At 43.8% G+C, this 12,118-nt stretch overlaps 1 protein-coding gene across 2 annotated transcripts in view; it reads right to left on the bottom strand.

The window, feature by feature from the left end:
* DOP1A (DOP1 leucine zipper like protein A) overlaps positions 1 to 12,118 on the bottom strand; it is a 74,331-nt gene that overhangs the window by 58,854 nt on the left and 3,359 nt on the right. For both annotated transcript variants that reach the window (XM_066604972.1, XM_066604977.1), the window contains exons 2-4: positions 7,664 to 7,853; positions 389 to 570; positions 111 to 281 (exon numbers count right to left, since the gene is read on the bottom strand). In XM_066604972.1, coding sequence (XP_066461069.1) covers positions 111 to 281; positions 389 to 570; positions 7,664 to 7,801 — 491 coding nt within the window. In that variant the 5' untranslated portion in view covers positions 7,802 to 7,853. The remainder of the gene's footprint in view (positions 1 to 110; positions 282 to 388; positions 571 to 7,663; positions 7,854 to 12,118) is intronic.

Raw genomic sequence — 12,118 nt, 5'->3', positions numbered from 1 at the left:
CGAAAATGGCGATACACGCTCGAGTAATTTGCCTTAACGAGTACGCTCGCTTATCTTTAGCCAGGAGCTTTACCGGAGCATAGGGTAAACATACCTGGAAAGCGTCTTACCTGTCATAATATTCCGATCCCTCCTCCAAGCCAGGAAGAATACCAGTGAGCAGTCCTTGCAGGCCAGGTTTTAAGGTCTTGCCCAGAGGTAGGTAATACATTTCATAGAGACTAAGTAATACTGGTTTCACAGACATTGCAGCATTTGTCAGTAGCGGAAAAAGGCCGGCACTAAAAAGAAAGAAGGCCAATGTAACATATGGATGCATTTCATGGAGAATCTTACGATTTGTTTCAAGTGCCCTCAACATTTCAGTGTACATGCAATAGACCATTACCTGTACAGAAAAAGATCTTTTGCCAGGCGCTTTGGTCCAATGATTTTGAAAATAATTTCGTAGGTTTCTAGAGCTTTCCTGTGGACGCCCCCTGGCAATGCTGGATGGAGGCATTGTGCCAGTCGTTTTCCTATAGTTAATTTTTTAGGGACAACTTGATACTTTGCATTATTCTGTAATACCTGTCAACAAAACAGAACTGTCAATCTTACGTGCAGCACTTAGCAGAAGGACATTACTAGACCCATCCCATAACAATCATCTATGTCTGGAATTAAATACTGAATTATACATGCCCATCCAGATTCAATTCTGCAAAGCAGCTATTCAGGAGGTAGCAGCAATGCTACATCTGTAGCTAGAGATCATCTTGAAACCATCTATATCTCCAATTCAGAGCAAACACTACAATTTACCTAAACTGCTTATGGTCTGTAGCTTACTTAGGTGAATATACAGAATAGTGATAATTGCAATGTCCTGCCAGCAGGCAGAGATGGTATAAACTCTAGCTAGTCATGTGGTGTCATGCTGGATGGACAGCACAGAATAGTGAAAGAGAAAGCAGGGACAAATCTCAACATCAAGATGATGTGTGATAAGCACTAGACAGGAGGCTGCACTGTGATTGTAATATTAATAGAGGTCTACACTGTGACAGGCAATCAGGTAAGGGGTCCAGGGATGGAAAAAGGCGTTTTCACCGGAATCACCCTTTAACAATTATACCAACAAAGCAGTAAATAAAAAGAGGAAACATGGAAGTAACCCAATTTAAATGCCTTTTGGGTCTGTTAGAAGCTGGAGGACAATCCTCAATGGGACCTTTCATGGCTGGCATTGCTGTGTGGTGGGGTGAGTGCAAACTGAAGAAGTGTGTGTTGGGTAACTACACTTTATACAAGGAATGCTGTATTTACATGGACAATATTCCCTTGGGAGTTCTGTTCGATTGCGATATGGACAAAACTCGGATGGGAAAAGTAGCCAATGGGTTTATAGACATGAGCAGTTTTTCTCTCAAACTGAAAAATAGCAGCATGTCCTATTTTTAGGAGATTCTTGTTCAAGAATTGCCCATTATTTCCTATGGGAGAGCGAAAAAAAGGCACTGCAGTCACGTGCCATGCAATTTGCATCTGAGTGTGATGCAGTTTTCTATCATCCTACAATTGCAGCAACTTGTGATTTTTTTCACGTTTGTGAGAAGGGCAAGTAAATCTGATGGAAGTTGTGCGTTTTTTATGCAAAATGCATAAGAAAAAATTGCAGAAAAGATTGATCAATATCGCTAGCGCATGTGCATATACAGCTTCAAGAACGCAGTCAACCTCTGAAAAGGCCTTAGTGGAGATAACATGTAGGAGCGGTCGCAGACAAGATGCATGGTTCTCATCCAGTAAAATGCTATCCATCTGACAGCGATTTAGCTTCGCAGATTAAATAGCACAAGTAAAAGGAGCTCCTCTGAAATCAATGATCCCTGACTGTCTCACAATGTGTAATACTATACCCGAAGTGACAACAAAAACACTCAGAGTCATTATGCGCAGTACAAAGACAGAGACATTTTCCCTGAGAGACCCAGGAGATTAGAATGTGATCAGATTCCATTTACACCACAGAACGGGGACACACGCAAGTGTGACAAAATCTAAGATTACAGTAGTCTCCTCCATCTCTAAAGACCCAATTACAGCTCCCGTTAAAAGACAAATTCATTTAAAACACATGAGAAGACGAGAATGTTCTTACGATGTCAGCAAGAAATCCCCAGCGGGTCAGAAGTCCTGCGCTCACTTATACTCACTGCTTTTCACCCTTTATGGGTGTTACTTCCCAAACACAAAGTACATAGCGTTTCACAGATACCTGTCTGGCTACAGTCCGCTCTCACTGAATACTAGCCTTCCTGAGATGAATGCTGGAGCTTTGGCCGGCTTCACACCGGCGGATTCCTATAGCGGAATCTGCGCAGAGGATCCGCAGCAAATCGTACGCATTGAAAGGCATGTAAAATAGTTTTTTCACTTGCGGATACAAATGGCTTATTCTGCGAGTGGAGGAAAGATCACAGCATGATCTATTTTGCTATGTACTCCACGCATACGGCCTCCATTGAAGTTAATGGAGGCTGTCTGACCCACATCCCATACGCAATTAACCATTTCTTCATTAAGGGATGGCGCGGAAAATACAAATATTTAAAAAAAACCTATAACTAAACTAACAGACGGCGAGCCGCTGCAGTCATATGCAATACAGAAAAGTATAGGTAGGGTACAGATCGGGCTCACAGCCGGAATCTGCTGCGGGCCTCCCGCATGTGGAGTCAGGTCCGGTCATGTGAAGCCTGCCTTTCTGTATTTCCAAAAAGGAAACACGGGAGACGGTCGGCTTGAATATGCTGTGTAACGTGTGTTTTATTCATTTATATCTCTGCTCATTCTGAGCTGATCAGTCCAATGGGCGGTCCTATCAGTGATTGACAGCTACCGTGGTTCTCCGAAAATAAGTCCTACTCCAATTTTCAGGTGGGTAGGGGGTACTTGAAATATAAGAACTCCCCGCCACAAAAAAAAAAAAAAGCCCTAACTAAACTACAAGAAATACTCACCTAGCCGGCGGCATCTGGGTCCCTCATGCTGGTCTCCAGCGTTGCAGCAGGGTGCAGTGTAATCCTCAGCATTGACACAACACTCTCTTTCTTGTGACGGCGCTTTGAATACCCTGCCTCCAGCAAGCGAGTGCTGTGACTGGATCATGAGCGCCGCTGGCTCAGCCAATCAGAGCCGGCAATCAATCATTCACAGCCAGTTAGCGCTGGCTCTGATTGGCTGAGCAACGGCACTCGTGATCCAATCACAGCACTTGCTTGCTGGAGGCCAGGTATTCAAAGCCTCGTCACTAAAAACAGAGTGCTGTGTTAATGCTGAGGATTACACTGCCGCATCGCCGGAGACCACTACGAGAGACCCAGATGCCACAGGCCAGATGGGTATAAGACACCCCCCCCCCTGAAAATAAAACACTGTGTCTCTTTGGGGGGGGGGGGCACAAATTAATATAAGACAGTGTCCTATTTTGAGGGAGACACGACATCTCTATGTGTACAGTCACACACAGCTGTCAATCACTGATAGGACCGCCCATTGGATCTTATTTGCTAACAACCACCAATCACGTTGCAGCTTTTTATTATGTATTCTACACTGGTAAGATGAAAGCAGATCTCTAATTGGTTGCTAGGGGCAACTAACACAGTTTTTATTTTAGACAGTTTCATAAATCTGCACCAAGTTATACAGCGAATGCGCAGAAGACCTGTGCGACGCAAGCACGCCGGAGTGGCCCCATTCAACAGAACAGAAGAGAAGACTGCGCAAGCGCATCTAATCGAGGCAGAAGAAGGCTTCGGTCGGCGCCATGGAGACGGGGACACCAACACCGGAGGGGGTAAGTGTATAACTTCTGTATGGCCAATATTTAATGCACGATGTATATTACAAAGTGCATTAATATGGCCATACAGAAGTGCTTAACACCGCTTGCTTGCGCGGGACAACCCCTTTAATGCCATTAATTAGTGACCAAGCGTTTTTTTGTTTTCCCATTTTTGTTTTTTCCTCCCCCTTTCAAAAAATCGTAACACCTTTATTTATCGATCGATGTAGCTGTATGAGGGCTTGTTTTTTGCAGGACGAGTTATATTTTTCAATAGTATTATTTAATCTACCATATAATGGACTGAATTTGTTTTTTTTAATGATTTTCTGCCGTTGTCTTCTGCGCTCAATAGTTCTTTATATTTTCTGACAACATAGTTGTACGAGGGCTCATTTTTTGCAGGCGTCATATAGTTTGTGTTGGTACCATTTTGGAATACATACAACTTTTTTATTGCATTTTTTCTTTGAGACAGGTTGACAAAATAAAGCGCAATTCTGGTGTTCTTTATTTTTTTTTCTGACAACGTTTATCTAAGCAAGGTAAATAATGCATTATGTTGATAGATTGCACTCTTACAGACGCATCAATACCAAATATGTTTTTTATTTTATTATTTAGATTGTTTTATTATAAATATGGCAAAAGAATTTTTTTTTAAACTTTTATTACCTTTTTTTACAATAATTAGTAAAACTTTAAAAAAAAAACTTATTTTCATTTTTTTTTCTGTCCCCAGAGGGAAAAAGAACTTATGGTCCTTGGTTCACTCCTGCAGTATGATGTAATTCCATAGCATTACATTATACTGCGATCCGACAGGCATTATATCAAGACATGCCACGGGCATGGCTTGATAGGCACTGTGCAATGGCAGCCCTGGGGCCTTTCAAAAGGCCCTCGGCTGCCATTACAACCACATGACATGCTGCAATCTCACCATGGGGGCTGTACAGGACCCCCATACATCAATTGGGGCATTTAAATTCCACTGGCAGAATTGATGGCGGCATTTAAAGGATTAACAGCTCCGCTAAGTGACACGTCTTATCGGGGCTGTTGCCTACGGGTGTCAGCTGTAAGAGGCGCGATCCCCCTGCATACATACCCCTAATCTCCTGGACGTAACTGTACGTCCTGTGTCATTAAGGGGTTAAAAATCACTGCACATTACCTTATGTAATAAACCACTGAAATCAGCATGTCTGTAAAAACCTTATGCTACCCTCAGTGAGCACAACATAAAGGACATGACAGATTCCCTTTAACCCCTTAATACTCTAGAACGTACATTTACGTCATGGAGGGTCAGAATTTGAAGGGTGATCGGGAGCCAATCCAACTCCATACAAAACCGGTACCAGTTGTTTCTCACAGCGGAGACCCGCCAGTAACAGCCGCGATCAACACCGACATTGATCATGTGACCTGGCAGACCCTGATCAGCTCTGTTAGTGACTGATATCACTAGAGGAGGATGTTTTCCCTGTAACTGGGGTTCCTATTGATCCCTCAGCTATAGTGGAAAAGTGTGAAATTAAAGAAAAAAAAAGGACAATGTGAATGACCCCCATAGGTCTTCTATAACATCATGGGGGTCATAGATAGTAAAAATAATAGTTACAAAAATAATAACAATAATAAAACAAAACAAAAGTACAGAATAAATTCAAAAAATACAGACATAAAAAAAGAAAATGGCCCACCGCCGACGCCAACCAAAACAGTCGTCACATGCGCCCTGTAATGTGAGACTATACATATTAAACAGCAAAACATTTTACCGCCCCCCCCCCCCCCCAAAAAAGAAAAAAAATATAACATAAAAAAGTCAATGAATAAAAATAAAAAAAATAGCCCTAAGTGCCACGAAAATATGCAGCAAAAATAATTTTGGGAGTTGAAGAAAAAAATAGGGCAGTAAAACCACCACATCCCTAGAATGTGTCTGGCCCTTAAAAGGTTAGGGAGTCACTCCACCAGTATGTTTCTAGATCCACACGAGGATATATGTATACCCACAGGAAATCAGTGACATCATCCCCCTGGCATAGGTTAAGTAACAGTGGGAACAATTCATTGATGACATGTATGATCAGTACATAATACAGCAGTTCCTCAGATTGTGGCAGGAGTTCAGTTCTCTCAGCTCTGTGCCATACTGTCTGAACAGCTGCTCCGTGTACAGAACACTTGTACTCTAAGAACATGACAGATAGAAATCATGAATTAGCATTAGCCCAAATAAAAAAAGACAAGCAGCGTAAATTCATGGGGTCAGCGGCTAGGACAGTCTCCTTCTTAGAGGCAGCCGCTGTAGCTATATTCTGCTCACCAAGGGGTGGCTGCTAGGATGACCCCATGACAAGAGCTGCTATTCACAGGACATAGACAACTGGTTTCTTAGCAGACAATCCCCTGAAGGGTGCATTCACTGCAGTCATTTTTGTTACAGATTTTGGTTGTGATCGTCCTACTATGGCAAAACCCATATCTATGCACCCTAAATCAGAGTCATAACCTTAGTCCAGATGATGCACTGAAAATGCCTGTTAAACTCATGGAATAAATCAGGAGCGGTATCATCTCACCTTAAGGAGAGCACCTAGAAGGTGTGTGGAGGCACCTAGGAGTTGAGTGAGGAGACTTATAAGGCCATGCATGCTCCTCTGGGTAATATATACAAATAAGGAAGATGGAACAATACCTTAGCAGCGCCACCTATTGGATGGCAGCATTCCTTCAAATCAATGTCTGACCCTTTATACAGGTCTTTAAAACAATGACTAGGAATTGGAAACCAAGCCAGAATCCATACACAGACAGCTGTTTCGGGGTTTTTGCCCCTCATCAGTGTGCAGTAGGTTTCTGGTCTAGCTAGTGAGAGGCCTGTGACATGAGTTTGAAGGGGTATCCTCCATACACCTAGGTGCTCCCCTTAAGGAGAGATGATATTCCTCCCGATCCACGTCACAGGCCTCTCACTAGCCAAGCCAGAAACCTACTGCACACTGATGAAGGGCAAACACCCCGAAACAGCTGTCTGTGTATGGATTCTGGCTTGGTTTCCAATTCCCAATCATTGTTTTAAAGACTTGTTTAAAGGGTCTGACATTGATTTGAAGGAATACTGCTATCCAATAGGTGGCGCTGCTGAGGTATTGTTCCATCTTCCATATTTGCATTCATCTTATATAAACAGTTTCCGTGTACATAAGAAATATATTAATCCAACACTTTCATAACAGAAGTCAGAAACACATCTTTACTACTTCTCATCTACCATCAATAGGTATAGAGGCTTCCAAATTCAACCAGCAACGTGAAGAAGGCTGAGGCCACTTTCAGAGAGGAAGTAAAGAAACAGAGTAGAGATGAGCGAGTATACTCGCTAAGGCTAACTACTCGAGCGAGTAGTGCCTTAGTCGAGTATCTGCCCGCTCGTCCCTAAAGGTTCGACTGCCGTCGCGGGTGACAGGTGAGTTGCGGGAGTGAGCAGGGGGTAGCGAAGGGTGTGAGGGGGGGGAGGAAGAGAGGGATCTCCCCTCCGTTCCTCCCCGCTCTCCCCTGCCTGCCGCCGGCAGCTGAATCTTTAGAGACGAGCGGGCAGATACTTGACTAAGGCACTACTCATTTGAGCCTTAGTGAGTATGCTTGCTCATCTCTAAAACAGAGCACTATACTCCAATTAAATAGGTTAATACAATACTTGTAACCTTGTGCCCGACTGCGTTCTTCAGAGACTCATAAACTGGAGGTACCCACTGCAGTTCATCTGACCATAGGTGCCCGCAATAATAATCACCCCTCTACATTATCTGCACCTACCTTGTTTAGCTTCCCCAGAGCAGATATGAGGTCGGCCCATTCACTGGAGTACTCAAAGTTCTTTAGTGCCTTGTCCACTGCAGCCACATAGTTTCTGTACTTGGAGTCACTCAGTAACTCCACTTCTTCAGTGTTCATTCTCCCTCCACGTCCGCTAGAGACCAGCTCTACACTCAGTAGAAACCATCACCTGGGGATGACATGCAGACACTGGCATAAGTCTGGTAGTCCTATAGGAGGTACATGGTGACACGGAGCGCACAGCTCAGGGCATCAACAATGGCATGCAGCATAGCAACGCTAGAAAGAAAGCCTTCTCTTACTTGGGAGGGGACAGCAATGGTTTCTAAGCTTGAAAGGGTACGTTCACACATAGCGGAAAAGTTGCACCAAATTGCACCACATTGGTGCAGATCTGCAGCCAATTTCAGCTTTTCAATAGAAGTGGTGTCTCTGCTGCCGATCCACATTGCATTTTGACACAAATGATGGGGAATTTAGCTGTGCATTTTCAGCTGCAGAAAATCCGTATTTCTGATACGTGGGAATATACGATTTTTGTGCGATGCGAGAGAACGCAGAATTATAAAACCCATGTTTTTCAATGACGTTATTCACATCTGCGATATTTCCTATCATGCTGTGTTGCAAGATTTGGAATTCGCTGGCTGCCCCATCTTTCTGAATGGAACGGACCCCATTATATTCAATAAGGTCTGTTTGGCGCTGTTCAGTCGTGTCATAAAACAAAACCGTTCGGCCGCGGGGATTCCACTTTCCTGACCAGAACCCCCGTCGTAGATGTAAGAGCAGCCCGACAGAATCTGCGGAAAGTCCACCAGAAATCATGTGGATAAATCTGCGCAGAACAGACATGCTGCGTATTATAAACTAGGTTTCTTCACAGATTCCGCCAGGAACAGCAGCGGATTAGCCGCACTGTATTATGATGGGCGTAATCTGCATTTAGACTTGCTGGTCAATCCGCGACAGAAATCCAAGTTACGTATTTCTGCTGCGGACCTTCATGTAAATATGGCCTAATATGTTATGGAAATAAAATATACTGGGTGAAATATACTGTATGTGTTGGTATGTGAAATCTGATGGAGATTCTAATGCAGATATAATGGGCGTATTCTGGGTCTGTAAACTGTTATAATGGCATATAACGTTCTTTTACAAAGCTTTCTTAAGGGCTCGCTCGAACAAGAGAATTTAGTCTGCATATCACACACATTTTGTACGTGCCTAATACACAGTGCTCATACTACATACCGTAGACTTGCATTGGGGATATTAAAACATACATATATTTCACGTGTGTAAAAACAATAAAGAAGATTAAATGGCAGCATGTCCACTTTTGCTCCACGTTACGGACTGAAATAACCCAAGTCTATGGGAGCCGTAAAAAAAAAGTGCCACAGTGAATATGCAAGATACACGCGCATCACTGCGTATTTACACAGGAAGGAAGGACAACTCTCCTACACCTTCCTGCACCCTTAATTAGGAATGATCACTGCGTATTTACACGTGCAAAGAACCCCAAAACACGCAGGGAATACACGCATTTCAGTCTGTAAATACGCCAGTGTGAGTGAGCCCTCAGGCTAACTTCACACAGGCGCCCATGATACTGGGCTTGCATCACGGCGCAATATCACGCTCACCAACGTGTGAATTCCAAGCAGATGCAAGGCATTAAGTCAAAACCGCCTCACATCACTTCAGGGAAGACGCAATCCTCCCCGCGGCTCAATGGGAGATACGATGCGAGGGCACGGACAAAGACAGAATATGCTGCGACTTGTCTCCTGCATCGCGCTGCGATGTGGGATAACATCGCTCATGTGTATGACTCCATTCAAAAAATTCAAACAAATCTCGCACAATTCAAGCCCCGCTACCAGGTAGAATTGCTCTGTCGGCATGCCGGAGGACACAAAAGCCTGCAGCAGCGACGAAGACCAGCGCGAGGGACCGAACACTGGCTGCTAGGTGAGTATTATAAGACGCCACCTGAAAATAAGACACTGCCTCTTTTGAGGCAAAAATTAATATAAGACAGTGGCTTATTTTCAGGGAAACACGGAAATACTAATGCAGCAGTCAGCCACAGGACCTTTGTACACAATCTGGTTCGTCAGGTATCATAAAACCCATGTCAGAGCTGGTATGGGTAAAACCAAGTATTGGCAGAGAATGAGTAACATGAGAGTCACTATGATCGCCAGCAGCAAGAGCCCAAACACAGAAGCAGGTATTCAATGTAAGTGACAATTCTTTGATAGTTCGGTTGGGCACAAGTTGCTTATCTATGGGGCATATAAAAAGTCAGATTGTGACGGCAACTTTTGAGCAACACACCGGACACGATGTAACAGTGCGACATCGGAACCACTCAGCACTAAACTGAGAAAGGAATCTGGAAACACAGGAGAGTCAAGCAAGGCTGAAGGAAGAATATGGCGGCACTCTGTCCTCCTAAGGTAACTAGTTATTAGTATTATTTATAGTACCAGTATTTCTGGTCATTGCACCCCTTATAATATAATACAGTGAATGACATCATCCCATGTAACTCACTGAAGGACCTGTGATGACGTCACCATCATGTGATCCGGGTTGGAGCACAGAGCTTCGGTGATTCAGCTGCTCACTGAGGTGAAATCATGGCTGGGATGAAGGACCTGTGATGACATCGCCGATATATAATCAGGGACGGAGCATACAACTCACTTAATGAAGGACCTGTGATGATGTCACCATCATGTGATCAGGGGCAGAGCATGTAACTCACTCACTCACGGACAAGTGTTGTTAGTACTTTGATACTTATGCCAAATGCACATGGGTATATTTGCATTGCGAAATCCGGAAGCGGACACCCGCTCCAGATTCCACAGCAAATACTGCCCATAAACATGCTATTGAAAAAATAAATAAATAAAATCACTTTTTCCTGTTCACGAGCAGATATCAATTGCTGTCTGGCACATCCGCATACAGATAAAGAAGACTGCGGACAGGTACGCGGGGTCACCGGCTGGGCACAGGGTCACATGCATTCAGCCTTACTACTAGCTAATACGGAAGATGCAAGGGTATGTTCACGCAGCAATATTTGAAATGGATTTTTCTGCGCAGAGTCCACCTCTAAAACCATGGCAGAAGTTTGCAGCTAAACTGCGTATTCCTTCCGTAGATTTTGCCATCGATTTGCATGCGGATAAGAAGTGACGTGTTACTTTTCCCCATTATGTAGATTTCTAACCCGCATCAGTAAAACCGCATTGTGAAGCGTCACGGATTCCAATTAAAATGAACAGGATGCAGATTTGGCGTGGATATAAGTTGTTGTGGAAATCATATGGAATTAAACCTTACTAATAGCAGAGCAGAGGCGTAACGTGAAGCTCCCGGGCCCCAATGCAAAATCTGTTACGGGGCCCCCCAACTATAATGCTTCATTCATAGTACTAGGCTCCCTATATGGAGAAGAGAGGTCTTATGGGCCTCCTAAGGCTCCTGGGCCCGGGTGCAACCTCATCCCCTGCATCCTCTATAGTTATGCCAGTGTAGCAGAGGTGTTACAATAAGCCATGCAGCAAGAGAGTGGCACAGTCCTGGAGGATGTCAGCTTCCTGTACTACGCAGGTCTTACACGTGTGGCTCTGCAGCGATGCGATACATGGCAGCCCCGGCATCTATGACCAGAGAATGGGAACTGAAAGCTATTACTAAAAACAACCCAGAAGCTCATGTCAGTGGGGAATGCCAATTACCACCTCAAGCACAGAATGTTCATCAAATATCCCTGGACAGAAATTGTGCCAAGATATAGACAATTGTTTTTTGTAAATATATGCGCCCTATTGCAGAACCCCGAGATGAGGAGAGCCCCACTTACCACTGTCCATCTGCTGTATACCGCCAGTCCTTCACTGCTGAGAGTTTGCTACAGTGTATCAGAGTCAGCCCAGGAAGTGGAACTGACACTTTTTGGTTTTTAAATGGCACATTTATATCCATCCCTCAGCTTTAACCCCTTCCTACTGCAGCCCTCCCCCCCCCCCCTCATTTTCATAAAATGGTAACTTTTTCATTTTTACGGCAACATACTACAAGAGGATATGTCTTATTATAACATACAGCTATTGAATGGTACCATTTACTGCCCCACACTATGTACTGGGAAACGTTTAACAACTAAGTGGGGCAAGATGGAAAAGATCCAATGATGCCATTTTTTAAAGGTTTTTTAAAGTAAAGATGGCGTCTATATTCTGTTGGTTCGTACGATTACTGGGAGAATACATTTTTCCAGTTTTTTTCTTTAATGTAGTGGGACTTAAACACATTTTAAGAGAAACCTATTTTCTGTTGCCACCTTTCGCCCCCTACACCTTTTCCCTTTTCCTATAGATGCAGCTGTATGAGCGCTCCCTC

Source organism: Eleutherodactylus coqui, chromosome 1 (genome assembly GCF_035609145.1).
Source record: "Eleutherodactylus coqui strain aEleCoq1 chromosome 1, aEleCoq1.hap1, whole genome shotgun sequence".
NCBI lineage: Eukaryota > Metazoa > Chordata > Amphibia > Anura > Eleutherodactylidae > Eleutherodactylus > Eleutherodactylus coqui.
Note: the sequence above shows the minus strand (reverse complement) of the source record. Positions and strands in the feature narration are given on the sequence as shown.